This window comes from Merops nubicus, unplaced genomic scaffold (assembly GCF_000691845.1).
Source record: "Merops nubicus isolate BGI_N331 unplaced genomic scaffold, ASM69184v1 scaffold33035, whole genome shotgun sequence".
NCBI classification, from domain to species: domain Eukaryota; kingdom Metazoa; phylum Chordata; class Aves; order Coraciiformes; family Meropidae; genus Merops; species Merops nubicus.
Genome location: NW_008612191.1, coordinates 33,771 through 54,430, shown reverse-complemented (window position 1 = coordinate 54,430; position 20,660 = coordinate 33,771). Strand labels below are relative to the sequence as shown.

General features: G+C 40.2%; 1 protein-coding gene across 1 annotated transcript in view; it reads right to left on the bottom strand.

Annotated features, from left to right (window-relative positions):
- Positions 1-20,660, bottom strand: part of FREM1 (FRAS1 related extracellular matrix 1) — a gene marked incomplete at its 3' end in the record, with an annotated part of 47,764 nt that overhangs the window by 1,771 nt on the left and 25,333 nt on the right. The window contains exons 20-29 of the mRNA XM_008941476.1: positions 19,473-19,617; positions 16,029-16,170; positions 14,355-14,550; positions 13,353-13,617; positions 10,148-10,562; positions 8,653-8,854; positions 7,988-8,132; positions 5,669-5,798; positions 4,612-4,684; positions 1,020-1,169 (exon numbers count right to left, since the gene is read on the bottom strand). Of these exons, the coding sequence (XP_008939724.1) occupies positions 1,020-1,169; positions 4,612-4,684; positions 5,669-5,798; positions 7,988-8,132; positions 8,653-8,854; positions 10,148-10,562; positions 13,353-13,617; positions 14,355-14,550; positions 16,029-16,170; positions 19,473-19,617 (1,863 nt within the window). The remainder of the gene's footprint in view (positions 1-1,019; positions 1,170-4,611; positions 4,685-5,668; positions 5,799-7,987; positions 8,133-8,652; positions 8,855-10,147; positions 10,563-13,352; positions 13,618-14,354; positions 14,551-16,028; positions 16,171-19,472; positions 19,618-20,660) is intronic.

The window sequence follows — 20,660 nt, the reverse complement described above, 5'->3', positions numbered from 1 at the left end:
CTCTCCCCGAGAAGCTGTGCTTGCTTTGGCCAGAAGAACGGGAATAGCTGCACTGGCCTGAAAGCATAAAAAATGGCAGATGGTCAGTTCTAACTGCATGAGCAGCTAACTGGTCAGGTTTACATAGGCTTATAAATAGCTTGTTATGAAAAGTTGGGTGATTCTTTCACTTGATGTGATTGGTTTGCTGTTCTGTCCTCCTCATTTTTGGGGCTTGCTATGACTAGGACTGCAACTACTACCTGTATATATACAGTTTTATACATACTGCATCTGTCTACCATCTGCCCAGCATCTGCTGAAAATACCTGTTTTCAGGCATATATTGAGGTTTGGAGTGCTGGTTTTTTGGTCATGGATAGACAGGTATCTTTAACGATGGTAATATTTACATCATGTCAGACAATTTCCTCATCAATAATCCAGGATGCTATTTTCCCTATAAATTTGTTGTGTCAACTCCTGATTTACATTGTGAACGCTAAGGAGAAAGCAGACCTGAAATTTTAAAAGAAAATTTTGTAAAATGAAGATTAATTTATTGAAAACCGTGTATTTAAAATACTATTTCACTAAACACCTGAAGAAAAAACCCTCCAGCTTTCAGAGGATTGAGCTACTTTACTAGTCACTACTAGTTTTGTACAGTTACATCTTTTTTGGTGTAATTTTATGCACACCACATTTGATCACTGAAAAAGTAATAGTGCAGACATAAAAGCCCAAATTCTGTAATCATCACTGCTGTGTCCTCTAATGTTGTGGACTGTATTTGTTAAACAACAGAAAACATATTGCTAAGAGTTGGGTCTAGTTGCTAGGTTTCTTTTTTGAAAGGAAAATAAATCTTTTTGAAAGGTAGGTAACAACTGTTAAACACTAACTACAAAAAAAAAATTCTAATGAACCTAAAAAAAACCATTTTTTCCCACTTTTTTAAGAAGAACTGAACACATGTAGTTACGAAAAGTGGTTTCTTTCCTTGCACCCTTCTCATTTTGTAGATCAAAAGAGAATACCTCCTTTTGAGTCCAAAATCTTCACTATAGCTTTTGTCCGAGTGCCAAGAACAGCATTCACAGGGGAGTTCAGAACTACTTCAAAGACTTCATCATCTTCCTCTAATCCATCACAGGTAATTGCTATATTCCACGTCTTGGTTGACATTCCTAATAGAAATAAACATTTTAATTACTCTTTAAGCGCTATTTTAATCAAGGTTGTCAAGGAAATATATTAATTAACATGTCTGCAACTAGAATGGAGTATCTGGTATGCTATTGTGCTCCTACCATCTGACTGGACTCCTGCTGTTCTCCCAAATAACATTAAGTTTGAATTTGTTCCTGGTCAATGATAATTCATTTTAAGTGCATAAACTCTAACAAAAAGTTGTTGTAGGTGTGCAAAATGACACTACAATACATAGATTTAGGACCTTCATTAAAATTTTCAAGAGAAAATGTATAGCACTACCTGAAAGGAAGTTGTAGTGAGGTGGGGGTCAGTCTGTTCTCTCAAGTGAAAAGCAATAGGACAAGAGGAAATGTGCTCAAGTTGCATCAGGGGAGGTTCAAGTTGGATGTTAGGAAAAATTTCTTCACAGAAAGGGTTGTAAAACACTGGAAGAGGCCGCCCAGGGAAGTGGTATTTAAAAAGACATTCAGATGTGGGACATGATTTGATGACCTGGCAGTGCTGAGTTAATGGTTGGACCTGATGATTTTAAAAGTATCTTCCAACCAAAATTTTTCTATGATTCTCTATGCTTTTTTATCTTGAAAGTTATCTTTAACAGTTATTTAAAATACCTGCAAATGGATCAAAGACCATGTTAGATTAAAGTACAACCTTTTAGGCAGATTTTATAATTGGTTGCAAAGTTTTTACTTAGTTGCTTGACTTTACTGGATAACTTCAGACTTGCACTATGCTAATGAGAAAAGATCATTCCAAGATAAAGTAGTAGGCTGGTTATTACCCAAAAGGCTACAAAAGTTGTTCAGGAAAAGTCAGAGGCAACAAGACCAAAACAGATCTTAAGATACACATTGCTGCCAACAGAACATCTTAGGAACTGTTTCTGCATTACAAAGTCAGTGCTAATATCTGAAATGAGTATCAAAGATATGTCTGACATTTAAAAAAAAAAAACAAATCTCTCCATCCTTATGGAACTTCACAACCTCTATTTCCTTGCTTCTTTCCAGTATGAATCCTTTAGCTAAAAGAAGCTGTCAGTACAAACATACCCCTAAACTTGGATAGGATATTTTTCTGCTCTTTTACATTAGAATTTATTTGCTATGGTGTAACGTGCCAATGTGCCAGTCCATCCAGTGAATTAGCATAGTTGAGGTTTGTTTTTAAAACAAACCTATCAGCCTTCCTAAGTAATTTATAAATACTAATAATTAATAAATATCAAACATCTTTCGTTTAGAACTAAGAAACTGATGCCTTTAATATAATAGTTTGGAAGGTCCTTCCCTAAGGTTGAGCCTAAGCAAAGTACTTTTGAAAAAAGCCACCCAAAAAAGACAGTGTGAGGAAGCACACCTGGCTTAACTGAGAACCTGGCCATAAAAGGGGAACAGTGTGCACTTCTCCTGTCCATGTTTACAGTTAGTTTTTTTGTGGCTTACCACCATATTCAGAAAGACAATAAGAGTAACTTCGAACTGTCCCATGTTAGGAGAATCTTCATGGAGCAGCAGGAAAGAAAAATTTTAATGAAGCGCAGCATGAAGGACTTACACTCATCTCTCAGATCTTTCTTGTATCTTCTAATTTAAAACTAAAAAAATCTAATGCTAGATGAAGAGTCTCAGAGAGCGACTCATTAGTTTCAGAGGTTTCATATGCATTCCAGACACTGGAAATTAGGACAGATTTCCACCTTTTCATCCTTTCTTCTGGGTGTCCTCCCTTATCCACATTTGAAAACCAACCAGCAGTTGCTCATTCTACACCCTTACATAAAATTTGCCTTTCTCAAGATGGACTGTAGCAGCAGATTTCCAAAATAATCAGATTTGTGACTCTGAATGTAAAGCTACAAGTTTTCCTATGGGATAGCCAAGCAAAGATGGGGTATATATTAATTCATCCATGGGATGCAGTGCAGTATAATCTCTGTAGCATGCAGTGCCTTGTTTTTCAAAATAAAAAGCTTAAGTCCTGAAGTAAAAATCCACGGGCTTTGTATGGAACTGACTTATTATATTCCACAAACCTTTTTTTTTCAAATGCAGGTAAGTGCTTAAGACTCATTTTTACCATCAAATACATGCCATTTATTTCAGTCTTTCACATATCATGTATTTTGTCTCTTCTGTAGTCACTGTCCGTTTCTGCCATTGAAGCTGTATTGCTGGCAGTCTTGGGATAACCTTTTTTGGCATTGCAGGCAGCACACTGGGAAACCTGTGCAGACCCCATTTTCTAAACTCAAATAAATCACAGAACATAGAATGTTTTGGTTGGAATCGACCTCCAAAGGTCATCTAGTCCAACCCCCCCTGCTATAAGCAGGGACATCTCCAACTAGATAAAGCTGCTCAGAGCCTCATCAAGTCTGACCTTAAATGTCCCCAAGGATGGGGCCTCCACCACGTGTGTGATTCCAGTGGTCAATCACCCTCATATTGAAGAACTTTTTCCTAACATCTAACCTAATTCTACCCCTTTTCTAGCTTAAAGCCATTTCCCCTCTTCCTGTCACTACAAACCCTTGTGATTAGTCCCTCCCCTGCTTTCTTGTGGGCCCCTCTCAGGTACTGGAAGGCCGCTAAAACATTTTTGTGGCTCTCCTGAATTATGCCAACAGAATATGTTCCAAAAAAACTCACACTTATATATGCAAAGTGATCATGGTAGCAAACAGATTTCTTTCCCAAATAATCTATTTACATGGGCAAAATCAAGTTTTTGAAGTGAAGCTGAATTTCTGAATGGTAAATTGTGAAACTCTCACCTGGACTGTTTTATCCCTAGTCCCAGGGAGACACAAAGACATTATGAAAATAAATTATGCAGAGCAGAAGAAGCTTTTTTTCAGTATCTTCACATCTGTATTAATCTTTACTTTAGTTTTGCCCCAGTAAAACAAACTGCTTTTGATAATGCAGCTACTACCTTTTGTTCCTATTTACAGCCTCAGCAACAGTCAGATTGCTGCTATGATTACAGTGCAAGCAGAGATGAGGTCTGACAGACAATTTTCAGGTTCTTTTGCACCTTTCTGGTCTTGGATACCTTGCATAACTTAAGTGGTACTCAGTTTTATCTAAATTTGACCAGTGTCCTGGGCTTTACCTATTATACCTTAAATCTTTAAAGCACCTAACAGCTCAGCTCAGGGCAAGCCCTCCTCAGCCTAGCTGTAAGGAGGAGACATTATCTGATATTTTAACTGATGGAAAGGGACCACACGCCATCTCACCCTAAGTAATAAGGACAATAATTCACAAAGGAAGCCCAACTGCACTTCCAGAAAAAGAACCCAAGTGTCTTCAATCCTATTTGGCTTCTCTCACTCTCCAAAATAACAGTTTACGATTTCCAAATCAGTGAATTAATTTAAAAACTATTCAATGCACTGTTTCATACCTGGATCAAACTGAACAAGCTTGGAGGGAGTTACTGTAAAGTCCTTTCCCATCATAGCAGAAATTTCATTGACCTGAGAAGAAATCAAAAAGTAAATGCCATGCTGTAAGGTATTTCACCAAATCACTCCATTCTGTTGTGTGCAGTCCATGCATGGACTCCAGGAGTTCCCTGAATTTTCATAGGAGACTAGCAGAGGAGACTGCCTTCTTGATGCTGGGATCAGTTTCATTGGTGTCTTTAGCCAAGTGTTAACTAGAGCAGAGTCACTGGAGTCTGTGAAGGACAGGGCAGGATGGCCCCTGATGAAGTCAGTAGCAAAATACCCACTGACTTCAGTGGAATTAAAAATAAAGCAACGTTTCCAATTAGGGATATAATACCAAGAAAGTCTAAGGGAAACTTTTAGTATTTTTCCAGCAAGAGGAGATGGTAAAATCCTGGAAATTCTGTTTTATGAGGAAAGATAAAATTTGTGAATGCAAGTTGCAAAGAACCTCTTTTACAAGATTATGACTGCGGCTTTCAATCTATATTTTTTTACATAGGACAGGGACTGTTCCTGAGGATATAGGGAGTTCCTTGGGCTTTTTCCTAGGCTGATGGCCGTGAGGGGAGAAATGGAGGAGGCTGACAGGACTGTGGAGTTGAAGCTCCCATCACTGCTGGTCTCTTCCAGCCTGAGCAGGGAAATGGGAAGTCCCAAGGCCCTAGGTTGCCCAAAGCCTGATTTTAAAGTGGCAGTTCTGAAGACCCAGCTTCTGAGCACAGTGCCAGAGGAAACTGCATACACTGTCACAGGAGGCCATCAAAACTGAAATGCTGCTCCGATACATTCCAGCTTGGGCTAATCAGTATTTCTACTTAAAAGTCCAAAAGTTTTGTCAGAAATTTTTCAACCACATGTACTAGCAAGGACAATGTCTTGGTAAGTCTGGTTTGAATGGCATGGCCTCTTTGCTGATTGCTGAAATACCTTTTAAGTCTGAGGAAGAAATTAACCACTTCCATCACTTATTATTAAGCTTCTAGTTAGGAGCTTGGCTTTCAGCTTTACCTTCACAGCAATAAAGGCAGACTCTGCCGAGTGTCCTGCCCTGGTGATTTTCAAAGACATCATTCCCACATTCTCACACACTTCATATTCAGTCTGTTGCATTTCTATCCGAGACCACCGTAGCTCCACCCTGTGGGAGAGAAGAGAAAGGTGCTGTGAAGCAAAGCCTCCTCCTCTGCTGCCCCCATCCCCTGCTGCTCCGGGATTTGGTGAGGACTCGCTTCTCTCCCGACTGCTGGTTTAGCCAATACACATACTGAGTCTTTGTTTCCAAATCAACACGTTTGTGCCATTTGGCTGATTAGAAATTGGGAGAGTCAGTTAATAAACCTTCTAGTCGAGCCCTGGTCTACCCCAAACCGAGCCTGAGCTTGTTTCAGAACCAGAGGGGTTCTGCAGCAGCTTTGGGAAGAGCAGTTTGTCCATGACACAAAATAGGACAGGACAGTCTATCACCACTTATTCCTGGTTCCCTTTAACCTCGCAGTTTTACTTTACTCTCACTCCCTGGTATTTTCTCTGCAAGATCCTACTTTGCTCCCACCTTCCTTCATCTTACTCTAACTCACATCCTCTAGCATATAAGGGGTGCTCCAGGACTTAACCACCTCTGTGCAAGTGTCCTCCCCACTCCTGTTACCTTAATACTACGTGTACTTCACTCTTCAGCCACAGAGGTGGCTGAGTCTAGGTGTCTTATATTTTAGAATTTTAGAATTGTTTACAGGGGATGTCACCAAACCTCAGAGGATCGCATGCTGCACAGGGCAGCCAATAAAGATATCACCTTTTTAAAAGCTGTGATAAAAATAAGTGAGAGTTAGGGAGGAATGAGAAAGTGGAAGAAAAAGGAGAATGAGCTGCACTGCTTAGAGTTTGAACTTTTCTAAAACAAACTTACAGACCTTTCAGGGCTGACTACCTCTATCACTACTGGAAGTTTCTTCCTGTCCTCCTATATCCTCTGATACCCATTTTGTGGGCAATCCATTTAGAACCTGATTCGCTTTATTTTTGCTAAAGAAGATGCATGTGCCAGATGTAGTCCACCAGCATTCAGATAAAAGGATTCAATTTTAGTAATATCAACATAGAAATTAAACTTGTGTTTTGAACCAGTGACCATTAGGCAATAAATTGTTATTTTGAACAAGTCTCTTCAGCTTTAAAATCCAAATTGTTTTTTTCCTTAAAAGCCAAATTGCTCTTTATTCTGAGGTCCAGTGCAGATAACTGATAAATTCAACTTCCCTGCAACTCCTATTTTCCATACAAAAAGTGCTTTCTCTGTGCTCTCTTTGTAAAGCTATGTTCCACATTGTTATTTATATACAAGAAGCCACACCTTCCCACAAGGACTGGCAGCACTTTGATGGTGGTTTTAATATCAGTGCATCTATGAACCAGTACAGTGCAGCTGGGGAGTGCTCATGCTGGCTGCATTCAGATCTGTTTGTGCATGGGGACATCTTTTGGCACAGTGCGTAACTGGCAAAACTCCATGTCCAGCTCTCCTCAGTCCCCATGCTCTCTTCAGCATGCAGAGAAGTGCTCTGCAGAGCAGCCTGCCCCTTGGACACAGCTCTCTGCTCTTTTTCCCTTGCCATGAGTCTTATTTTGTCTACAGCCATTTTAGCCCACGAAAATAGCCTCAGTTATTTTTATTGGTTACTTCTGATTAAATAAATCAGTTGAATATTCAGCCCTCTTTTCAGAAATACAGAGAAACGTTGCCCCTGCTGTAGAGCTGCCCCCACTTTTGGCCTTTATCTTCACATCACAGTTCAGATGATAGCCTACTGTCTGATTCTTGTCCATGAGGCTAATCCTATGTCAGAAGGAAATTTTTATAATATGCCTAATATAAATTTTGGCAGCTGATGACAAAGAAGATGCTGTGTGCCCTCTAACTTTTACTGCTTGAGAGCATCCCCTCCATCATGATCTGAAGCTTGTGAATAAATTGTTGCCGTCAGCACAGGGCAAGAGTGACCTCCAGCTGCAGTACCAGCTACATGAAACAACAGTTCAGTCCCTCAAAACCTGGAAAGCCAGATCTCCAAATGCTCAGCTTCCCCTTAAATTCCATTATTTTCTTTGTGGCCCCAAAGGCCCTTGAAAACTGTGTCCCAGACTAACGTGGAGCCAGCCCTTTGTATTTCACCTCTGTGAGGGGAATAGACCTTCTCTACTCTTCCACAAAAGAGAAGTCAGTTTGGGCCATAGCTGTGTTCCCGCCTTTCGTTCGAGGGTTCGTTAGCCCCCGGGGGACAGTGCACACATCGCACCACAGCACACACCACCCAGGGGCAGAGCTACCTTTGGGGCACTGCAGAGTTTCCACTGGCGTCTGTGACTTGAAACTCCAAGCTGTCTGAATTCACTTCCTGAAATGAATTTATGACATAAAGTATGATTTTGCTGTTTAAATCCTTTTGACTAAACCCTTTCTGAATAAATCCACCTGGGAAAGAAAAAAACAAACAAACAAACAAACAAAACAAAACACTTTTTCATTCAGGTGAATGCAAAAGCCTGTTAATAAGAACCACATCGCTCATATAGACTGTTTTCAGTTTTCAGCACAAACCTTTCTTTTTGCTGAAATTTTAGAAAATTTGAACTTACAGAAACCTGATTTTCTAGCTAAAGAGCAACATCCCTGCTCATTATAAGCCCCAGCCAATTTCTTCCCATGTGACATGTTTATTGAATGGCCAAGTTCAAGATTAACTTTTTTTTTTTATTTACACAAATAAAATATAGTTTCTCAGTGGCAGCTATTAACAATTATCTCAATCTCTCTGAGGAATCGAGATGAATATGAGACTCAGATAGTTGTGTAAAAGCCTTCTTACTACATTCAAACCTTGCCCAAAGTTTGCTAAGAAATTCTGATTTCATCTATCAAGTAAACATTAACAGGGTAGGTTTTGGAATCTGGGCCAGTATGTCCAAAATGCAGAGATTATAGAAGACAGCACCTGTTGTTGTATTTTCCAAGTAGCCATAACGAGGACCTCGTAAAATCTTAAAAATTATTTTGTCATCTTCAGTATTGGGGTCAGATGCCTTCAGGGACCTGGCGGTAAGGTAGATCCCATAATTGCCATTCTTCAGCAGTTCCACATCAGAAAAACAATGGAGATGAATAATTTTTGGAGCCATTTTGTCCAAATGATCCACCTAAATCAAAGTTAGATGAAGGTATATTCATTTTACAGCATTAAGATCTTCTCTGTCTTTACTTTTGCTAGAAGCACAGTAGCCTGCTGGGGATGGCAATAGCCACTTTGACTCATGCTCTGCTCCAGAGGAAGTCTGATCTCCCATTTAGTACTACTTCTCATGAGAGCATTCCAGGCCTAGGCTGCCCAGGTGTGTGCTGCATGCAGTGGCATACAGCACACACTGGGGAAGGGCAACACAGATTTTGTGTACCTCTGCCCTGGTGTCCCACACTCCCCATAGTCCTTCTCCTTTTTGGTGTAGTTTTCTTCACAGCAAATGAAAATTCCAGCAACGGTTTCCTCACCTCTGTTTTACAATAACAAGCACAGAAACCTAAGGATTATGATAATCACAGTCATAGGTGCAGCCAATACGTCTCCCTGAATTTGTGCCACTTTTCACAACTTCTGATCAATCTTCTAGCACTCTGCAACAGTTGTTGCTGCTTCTGTGTCTCATCTTCTGCTGAAATGGCACTCCCTGATTATCATGTAACTTCAAACTTTGTCATCAGGAATGGTTAGGAACTTCTTCGTTAGTGTCAGTGTTTTGAAATATATGGAATTTTGACAGAGAATGCAACCAGACCTGCTGTGCGTACTGCAAGGTGCCAGAGATAGAAAGATACACACAAGCAGACATAGCAAAGACATCCAAGACTATGACACAATGGGAAGAACTTGAAAATAAGGGAAATGGGAATTGAACAGAAAGATTCTAGTAAAGGAAGGAAGAATGTGAGCAGGCATCTCCCAAAGACTCCCAGAAGGAAGACAGGCTGTGCAACTGTGGGAGCGAAGGGGCTGTGATTCCAGATACCTATGACACGAACAGTCATCCTAGCATCCCTCACATGCAAGTCAGGTACCAAGTGAAAAAGCAGAGTAGGAGAAAGTTCATTATTTCTCATAGCTGGGCTCAACTTTAGGGATGAGATTTCTGCGTAAGTTTTGTTAGCAAGTCCATGTATATGCTTGCTTATATTAATAGAAGCAGGATGTCTTTCTTCTCTTAAATACCATCTCTCTCTTTGCACTCTGTAAAATTATTTGCCTGAGTAATGCATTGTGAGAAGTAGTTAATTCTCCCGGCTAATTATTCACAGAACACAGAAGGCAAACATTTTATCTGATAAATGCTTCAGTTAAATCATGGACTGCAGCAAGTGCCAGTTCTTACCAAAATGACTACATTTTCCACCATATCATGCTACATATTTCTTTTAAGTAGGCCTGTGGTCACACTTGCCTGAATGGTGAATGTCACTGGCTCGCTCTGCACCCTGCCATTCACGATGAAGCCTTGATTAGCCCCGTCTGTTGCCACAAACGTAAATCTGTCAGTCTGGGAATCCCCATCTTGGTGCTTGTATGCAACATCCCTGTTGTCCACATCTTGCTGGGTGAAATTGTACTGCAGTAGCATAGCCCCTCGGTAATAGAGATGACCGTATTGTGGGAGCTCAGCCAAGAGAAAGGTAAGGTTTTCTTTGGCAGTGTCTGGGTCTGAAAGCTGCAGGACATCAGGAGAAAGGAGTGCCATAGTGCCTTCCACTAATCTTAACCCTGTGTTGCTAGATAGAGTGGGCAGAGCTTGGTCGACTGCCTCCAAGGAGATCATGAGTGTCCCATGCTTAGTCCTCAGTCCATTGCTGATGATGAATCTGGCAAAGAGAGGCAAGGTAGTCTTCAGCATGTGTTCTTGGTTCACCATGTACTGAAATGAAATGATAATACACACCTTTACTACAGGACTTGCCTGTGTTGATATAGCAAAAGTAGTAGAGCTGGTATCAGCTCAAACTCAGACTGTGGGTGGGGTGGATATGTAGCTTACAAACATGAACGCAGATAGCCATGTATATAGCAAAAGTCACAATACATCTGCAGGAATTGGAATAGAAGCCAAAGGAAAGGCTTTGAGGATATAGCCATCAGTCTCAGCAGTGACAACAGAGCTGATCTAATCTTCTAGGTCTAAAATGGTGGGCTGGCTGGGGTTCTTATTGCACCCTCTGTCATATACACACTTTTGTACACATCCCTAATGTATCTTCAGTTGGTTACCTGGCAGCAGCAATTGGCAGCGAAAGTGCTGGTTTGGTCTGCAACTTACAGAAATAGGAGTATAAGGTGCATGGTTTAATTATGCTCTACACTTTCCTGAACAAGGGAAAGATAAAGGTGCCCAAGGCTGGAAAGAAAGTTTCTTGGAAGTCTGCCAGTTGCGTATAGGCTTTTGCCATACAAGCAAAAGCATGCTCTGCAGAAATTTATTATCAAATTTAGTTACGGTTAAAAATAAAGAGAAAAAACAATCTTTTAGGCTTCAAAATTCTTCCTAGCTTTCATTGTCAAAATGATTACTTAAGTATTTTTTCTGAAAGCAATTACATTGCACATTGTCATGCCTGTAACAAAAACTTTTGAGGTTATATGAAACTAAAATATCTCACAATCTTTCATGTACCATTACTATATAGTACATAACAGCTAGTTTTCTTCCTACAGAAGTTTTTGTGGTTATGCTGCACATAACCACAAAAAGCACATGCAGAAGCATCTTGAAGAGTGATTTTCATCCAGGTTTACTCTGCCCGAGCCAGCGCACAGTATTCTTTGAAAGAACTTTGCTTGTTGTAGACTATTCACTTTCTCAGACCTTCCTTCTTCTCTCACCCTCCAGTGCATGTTTTGAATGCACATAGTTACCCTTATGCAGTTGATCTTTTATGGGACAGTATGATAGGATTGTTGTTTCAGACAGCGGGAACACCAGCCTGGCTGGCTGTTTTCCACCTAGAATGCTTCTACCATACATAAGTGAAATGGGAACTGGTTGACATTTTGGTTATCTGCCTCCTCTTGCTCTTTTGACTGCAGACCTCAAAGAAGTATTTAAATAATTAGAGTCAAAACCTGGCCTATTGTTTTATGCCTTGAATGTAAGTGACTTTCAGTAGGTCATGGAGTAGCCTACTGCGTCACACAGACTGTCCACCTAAAACGCCTCACTGCCTTCACCAATGCTGGATGATTAGGGCTTGATCAACTTGTAAGCTGGCAGTATGCCATGAAACAGATGGGAATGAGCACAGGCAGACTGGGGACTGTATAGCAGTTAGAAATATGTTTACTAAGGATGGTATTCCCAGCTGGGAACTTAGAGACATCTGTCTGTACTGACCTAATGCTATTGTGCCAATGGTAAAAGGGTTGTGCTATTAGCAATCTAGCTGAAATCAAATACAGAACTAGAATAATGATGATAAATTCTATGGTAAGGAAAAAAAAAAAAAAAGGCACAACACCTTCATCAAGACCTTAACCATTATCTCAAAAAGTGTTCCTCTGATTCTTTTGAAGCCTTTAAAATAATTTGGATGATATCTCAAACAATATTTAAGTGAAAGACTTAAAGTGTAGATAATTCAGTCCATGAAACTGAAAATTAGTCCAGTCTTCTACAGAATACCAGGTAGGATCAAACATCTTTGTAATATACATCAGTCTGAAATTTACAATGCAAATGTTGTATTCTACTTGTTTTCACAGGCAATGAAGCTGCCAGGGTCCACAAGATCATTTTTTTCTGCACTTTGGGAGATTTTGTTTATTTCTGGTTTACGGCTGTTTCATCTTTTCCTTAGGAATGGAGAGTAGCCAATATTCTCCTCGCTCTCATGAAATTTGGGGGGCAACTCTCAGACACAGTTAGGAGGACATGTTGCATGGTTTGATTTCACCATTACCAACATTTCATGCTTTCTGCAGTTTGATGGCAACAGAGTTGGCTGTAGGACCTACCATCTGTCATGGCATTTAAAAGATAAAAATGGAATCATAAATAGTGCCAGCTCATTACAAAATCGAGCCAGCGTGTCAAAATGGAGGACATTAGCATGTTCTTTTAGTATCCTGCTGCCAGCATCTGATGTCAGGTTGCTAATCGCTTGAAGTCATCTGTCCAAACAAGCACTGCCAAATCTTTCTTCCAGGCCAGCAGCACCAAACAATACAGGCAAATTTATGTCTGAAGGAAGTACTTTGGTGGAAAGTAAAAATCTGATCAGTTAATCCCCCTTCCAATAATTACCCATATAATGAATGTAACCATTCTGTGTTTAAATAATAATAATATTCTGCCACAATATTTATATGTCTACATAAAGCCAAATTCTTTTCCAAATGGTGACATCAAGGAATGTCAATTATTGTGATTAAGATAGTTATTGAATATCAGTATTTATTAAAGCATCATAACTTTGTTTTTATAAAGCTGACTTTTTCAATTGGTTCTTAGCCATTGGCCTAAACAGAAGACATTGGGTTTAATCCACATGCACTGTTTCCCTAGAACTGTTTGGTCTGCTTTCATTAGTGTAGTACAGAAGTGATACTGTAGTATCACAAGCCATTCCTGCAGTGCACAAGCTAGGGCTGTTATGCCTTACCTGAATGTGTCTTCAGGAGCAATTGCCTTTGTGTTGTGAACATAGCAGACCATCTGTCTTGCTACATCCATTTGACTGAAACTTGCAATGGGGATGTCAGGATAGCTGACATATTCTATCTGTCCATAACGGGGTGGGGAGGTTATCACATAGAGGAGCTCCTCTGGCTTGTCAGTACCATCTAATGCAAGGAGAACATTGGTTGTAATGTAGCCCCGTTGCCCTTTTGGCACTCTAAGGGGTTTTGCAAAAACAGCAATGTCTCCTGTAAGATAGACAAAACAACACTAAAATAGTCATACTGAATTGTAAGCTGGTCTCTTAGACACTATTTAGCCACATGCAAGTAACCACCAGAATTAAAAACATGACTGTAGGATTATAGGGAAATTCATGCTGGAAGGAACTTCAGGATGTCTCTGGTCCAATATTCTGCTCAAGGCAGGGTCAGCCATGAGATTAGCTGTAACCAGGTCACTCAGGCCTTTATCCCATTGGGGCTTGAGTACTGCCAAGAATGGAGAGAGCACAATCTCTCTGAACTGTTGTTCCAATCTTACCAGTGTCAGATTATCTTGTTCCTATCTATTTCTAACAGGGATACAATAAAGGAAGAGAGACCATAAGACTAGAGTGTAAACATGGGAGACAGAACTGTTCTTGAACAGTATTTTGCCTACCTTATTCTTGCCATTTTTCTGTGCTCTGATTTACTCAAACATAAAGCTAGTTTAGGAAGGATATTTTCAACTCTGGGAGCCCTGGGAGGCAAGGTTCAACACTTTGCCTTAGGCAGAGCCTTTTCAAATCCCAAAATCACTTCTTTACCATCAGGGCTTTGGGCCAGTAATGAAATCCCAGCAGACAGACTTTTGGCATCTGCCCAGAGACTTGCCAAGGGAGGATCAGGGACATATACTAAGGAGGGATCAGGACATGTACTAAGACCATCTTTGTTTCAGAAACAAGTACTATAAAATGTCAAATCTGGCAGATATTTACCCTTTTCCATGTCCTTGATATTTATGTAGAAGTGTATAGGTGGTGATCTGTTGTACCCATCCCACAGATAAAATGTGAAGCTGTCTTGCTTCTTGGACCCCATAGCTCCTGTATGGACATATCTCACGAGGTTCATATCCAGTTCTTCCTGAGTGCAGTTCATTCCAGTCTGGAGAGTCAACCAGCTTTGGCCTACCTAGAAAAGATAAACACCCCTCATAAAACAGATAGTCTCCCATCTATCCTCCCCCTGTCGTGTTTCTTTGCAGTTATGCAAACTGTTAGTGGCAGCTACCTGGCTTCCATTTTAAGCTGTAGACTCTTTATTCATAGTGTATTTTCAAGGGTAGTAAATAGCTGGAGTTGTTCCCAAGCAGCTATAAGGCTGGAGAAGATACAGTGATCAGGAATACAATGGATCATAACAATCCATTTATGTAAATAACCATTAAAAATGTATTTATTTATATTTTAAATGCATTTATTTATCTATAAATTGATAAAATGGAGTTTAGCCATGTTTACTCTAGGAAATACATTTCTGCACACTTCTCAATGACTCACCAGAAAGATGAAAATTAAACAGTTCCTGACCCAGCTTATGTTTTCTATTTCTTAATTTCACACTGCTCTTCTAGGTTCTATCCCAAACCATACCTGAAGGGTTATCAGTAGTAAACTATGGGGAACTTCAGAGAATCACAGAAAATCAGAACACCAGCCTCTGATAGAAAAATATTTATTTCCCAGTAAAATTTCCTGCTTTCTGAAGGCAGCATAGATCCCTATACTGGACTGATCTGTGTGTTTGACATTTAACCAGCAGTAACAGTGTCACTAGCTTTGAAGCATAGTTTATCACGGACAGGGAACTCAAATATATGCGGGTAGCCTGTACAGACTGTATAAACTGTCAGATTCCAGGCAGCACCTGTCTTTCACCCCTGGGTGGTGTGGGACCTCTTTAAATCACAAGTCTCACATGATCCACAAATTCTTGCAGGGATCCAGCATCAAAATATTTTCCAGGCTGACAGGTCTTATAAACTCTGGGGGTTTTAGTTCCTGTTATATATGCACGCAATTTAAAAGAGACATTTTTTTTCTATCTTTGTCCCTGTGGCTTATCTTTGGTCAATAGATGGTCATCTTTCCATTTCAGATCTTATTTTCTGCCTTTCTTCTTGCTATGCCCTTTCCATCGTCCTTTTCTGCATGCCTTTCCCTCATACTTTTCTTCTCATGATTTATGACTCACTCCTTCACACGTATCTCCCTCCATTCTTTCAGAACCCTGAAGTGACTGTAGTAATGCTTTGTTTGTCACCTTTTTTTTTTTTATCAAGGACTTCCCTGCCACCCCCTCCCAGCTTTGACCCTTGGTTTTCCCAGTCTCTGGGCCAATTGTCCCAGCATCTTTCTCCATTGTTACCTCAGATGATCTGACATACTTTTCACCCTCCCTCTCTCCCTGTTGAGGATCTGGCTCTTAGTGTCAAAGCCTCTGGGACAGCATCACTGTTTTGTTCAAACATTCTTTCAACAATCAAACTTGCCACACCCATCTACTTCAAAACATGACAGGCATTTGGGAGAAAAGGAAGATTAACTTCATTCTACCCTAAAAAGCGGGTTCTTTGCATGCCCACTTTTTGTTCAAGTACAGACACTAACCTTGATCTGAAGCTGACCATTTTCCGGAATTCTTTCAAATAAGTAGTATATTCTCTCCCTGGGGGTATCTTTATCTTCTGCTGACAGAACAGCACTAGAAATGATATGAGTTTCACCCATGTTCACCTCTATATCATCCTTCCTGCAAAAAATTAAGAGTCATATATTGATGCAATAAAAGAAATCTTTCCAACATGGAATTTCTCTGCCAGGAATATGGATTGCCCAGATGCTGACAGAAATGACAAATGCAGGAACAATGGAAAGAGAATACCTATTTCAGTTCAAAACAGAAAAAAAAAAAAAAGTAAACGTGGCAGACCTGCTTCTCCTTACAATGGTGAAAAACAACAAAGCAGATACCTGGCTTTTACCAAGTCTGTCTTCATCCCCTGGGTCCATTCTAGTTGCCTTCATACAATTTATAAGAAGAAGACAACGTAAACAAACAGGCTGCATTATATGTTACTGCTACTATAGACCATATGAATATTGACTAATGAACTGATTGTTCATTAGAGAAGACTGTCTTTCAGATGACTAGTCTGTCACTGCTTGCCTTAATCTTTAGAGACACTTACAAAGAATTAACTGGCTTCTTCTCAGTGCTCCCTGGTGCAGAATTTTCCTGTGTTCTTGATTCAGAAAAGTAGGTTGACGCCACCTGTTGTTTGGCAGAAATGGCCATTACTAGCCACAATTAAAATCTGAGGCAACTCTGGGGAAAAGAATCTCGCATAGTTTGAAATTCATGCAGAGCCTTTTCCCAGGATGATTTGCTGATTCTCTTCTCAGCTCCAGTTAACCATTAAGCTCCAGTAAATAACCATCCTCTAGTTTGCCTCTCTACCATTTTGCTGTTATCTGTCTTACATTTTCACAAAGTAGTACCAAAACAGTACTATTAAACTATATGAAAGTTTCAAGTAGGTTAGAGGGGATTCAGCATTTTCAGTTACCCCAGGGAATGGGACCTGCTCTAAGCTAATCTGCCCAGGGGCCAGGGAGCAGGTTGGAAAAGGACACACTCCTTAGGCATTTGCACAGCTAAGCTCTGGCTGGATGCAACTGAGCATGTTCAAGCCATGCTATTTCAATTAGGCCAAAACCAGATAGATTTTTACAAGAATTGCTAAAGACACATACTTTGTATAATAGCCTTTTTCTTTGCCAAGCTGCAAGTGCTGCTCCAAAGCAGAGTGACAACTGAGGTTTTCAGACAAGAAGTTGTCACAATTATTTAGTGATGTTGGAAAATACATTTACTCTTCTCAGAAAGATTTTTTTCTTTCCCCTGAAGTTTATATTCAAATTTATACGGTATGAGGCATACAAATTTCATGTTTGGCAGAATGAGAACATAGAAAATGAAGTCGTATGACAAAGTATATCATGTCATATTAATGACAGATCAAGCAACCTTAATGACTTGTTCATACCACCAATAAACATGCTCAGACTATGCAAAGAGAAAGATCAGGTGTCTGATTCAAAGACTGGATGAGCCAGGAAGAGAAGATTAAAAAAAAAATTAAGAAAAAAAACAAAAGTGAACATAAACACGTTTAGCTAGATCCTGAACACTGTCTAATCCCAACTCATTCTTCTGCATAGCTGCTAGTTGGTTAAGTCCATGTAGCACCCATGTTTCATCTTGTTAAGAAGCTTTCAAGGGGAATGTGTGAGGGCTTTACATTCCCTAAGGGCAGTCCTTGCTACAGAACACAGTCCAAGAGATGACAGATTGAGGTTTTGGCAGTCACTGTGAGCAAGAGCCACTGCGTGCTAAGCCAGAAACATCCCATCCCAGATTCTTCAGTCTGTTAACCATAGCTAATGGAGGTAAGAGCTGAAACCCCCTGAAGTAGAGAGGTGCCCCCAGATCAAAAAGTGAGGAAAAAAGCTAGCAGGTATCATCAAATGTTCACCTGTAAAAATGCAGTGGCATAAAGGAGATACTGCCCTACAGCAAAGATGTTCTGACTGAATGTGGCAGTTAAACCCCTTCAATGCCAAACTGAATGTTTCCTTAAAGCACTACTGCTTCACCAGTGACAGCACACTGCGTCTCAGTAACAGAGTAACAGGCAAGAAGCAATAACTTCTTCTCATGAAACAACTATTTTGCAAGCAGATAGCTTAGTATGCACTACTGTTCACAACAAGAATGGCAAACGGTGAGATCTAACATCGCCAGGCAAGGCAGCAACAGCTTCTGGATCCAGCTGGGCAACACTAAAAACAGTTGACTTCTTCCACTCCATCACCTTCCTTCAGAGAGAAGGAGTGAAAAATGACATATCGATCTTTACCATGTGAGGAACAAATAGGCACTGACCAGTAATTATCAGTACATGATATGAATAGATAAAACATACCCTTTATTCTAACTTAAAATGGACTTTCTCTCTTGTTTAGCATTATGTAGTCTTTGATATTCTTTCAATACAAAACTAATGTTTGTTAGCGCCAGAAGCTCTACATGGTAAACATTCAAAATTCTCTGCAATGGCAAATGTAGGTCTGATGTGAAGGTGGGCCAAATATCCTGAGGGATCAGAAATTCCCACTTTAGTCACAGCCTGCTTAACAGGCTGCAAGTCACTTCCAAAATGTAAACTTTGGAGCTATACCCCCAAAGCCTTTGGGCACCAAGCTCACCATCTGTTTGCCTGGGGCTCGAAAGCAGTCAGAAGGACAGAGGCCATGATGCTCTGTGGCAAGTTGTCAGCTAAAAAATGGGGATCCCAAGGGATGAACTCCTTGTTAAAAAGTCCAGGAGTTGCAGCTCTCTCACAGCCAGCTGCCTATCTGCAAATGGTCTGCCAGGCAAGACTACATTCTGACCACATCTAATTAATTTATGACTCCTAGTTTTGAACTGTAAGGAAGGTTAGTGGGTACCTTTTCAGAAGTTAAATTATGGCTGAACAATAGTTTTATAACAGAAAATAACAGAATCATTAAGCTGAAAGGGCTTTCCTTGTGAAACATGGAGGCATCAGCTCTTCATTTTCTCATGCCTAAATCCAGAGCTGCTTTCAGAGAGGTGTTTTAGACAGGTGGTTGCTCTGGGGAAGGAGAAAGCAAAGGAATTGCAGTCAATACTATGTTGGTCAGTGGCCAGCAGAGGTGTGCAAAGATCAGGGCTCTCTGTCAAACATCTTGAATTAAGTCATGAAAGACAAAACAAGTGTGTTCTTCCCGCTTTTTTTTCCTCTGTTCTTTTAATATTGAGCAACATTAAATAATGCCTTTGTTTCTAAAGTAATGTTTTTGTTAAACGTGCTGATAGAGACCCACATGGAAGCTTCTGTATTGACATTAGTCTGTGACCAGTTGTGGTATTCTCTCCCCATCAGTCACCCATTTGCTGTTCTGAACACTTTTGGATCCTTTTGTCTGAACTTATCCCTCTGTCAGAGACTGGAACATGTGACTTACTTGCTCAGCACTGGTTTCTCATCATTAACTGGAATGACCTTTACTGAAATGGTTCTGAGGACTTCATGTTTCCCATCTGATAGCTGGATTTTAAAGCTGTCAGTGAGGTTTTCTGAATTGTCATGCATGTACATCAGCTTCATTCCTATGCAGGGAGTGGTGGGAAGAAAAAGAAGAGAGAGAAAGGGAGGGAGAGAAAAATGGGAAGAACAAATAAATCTGACTCAGGCAAAATCTATCACATCATTTCACTCTGATTCCATTGTCCTTCTTCCATCTTCCCTCCCCATATGCCCTGGTCACAAAAAGCTTGTTTCAGCCACCAAAAGATGAGCTTGGCAAGCCACTGCTGTTGATTAATCTAACAACATACTATTGATTCAAAGATACCAGCCTGACCTGAATAAGGAGTGACTCCCTTCACAAAAAGGTCTCTGTCAATCTGAAATAGGCACATTTCTTCTCTTCATAATCCAATTAATTTTAACAGGGACTGTAGAAAGAGTGAGACTATCTGACAACACTTCTGTGCCTTAAATAATCCTCAGGGAGCTTTAAACAAGCCTTGGGGGTGGCAGCTGGCTTTGTGGCCATGGCCATGGACAGTCAGAAGATCTGCACTGGGGGTGGCTCGATCACCAATGTGGACAGGAAAAGAGAAAAGCTTTTGGAAGTTGGAAGAGAAGCAAAGTTGCAAAGTTGCAAAGAAAGCGGTTGGAAGAGAATCAAAAACATCTTTGGAAGGCTGAGGAATTTGGGAAGGGGACATGATATTTCTGAAGATTCCTATTAGATACATAGAGAGAAGAAAAATCTTTCCTCAGATTTTGAGGGCTGAGCTGCAACCTGAGTATTTGGACTGAATTCACATCCATTTTATATTGATAGATCTCATATTTCACTAAATGGCTACAATCTGGAAGAATCCACCATATTCTTGGCAGTGTTTAATACACTTTTTATTAACAGATGCTTGTAAGAGCTTCACTGCTTCAGAGCAGGTTAACTGGTCATGATAAGCTATGGAGCCTCAGTTCATAGCTTTATCATTAGGTATATGAAGGCATGATGAAGGTATACATTGTGGCTTTTCAATAAATAAAGGAGGCTTATAGGAAAGATGGAGAGATATTTTTTACCGATACCTGAAGTGACAGGACAGGACGCAAGGGTTTTAAATTGAAAGAG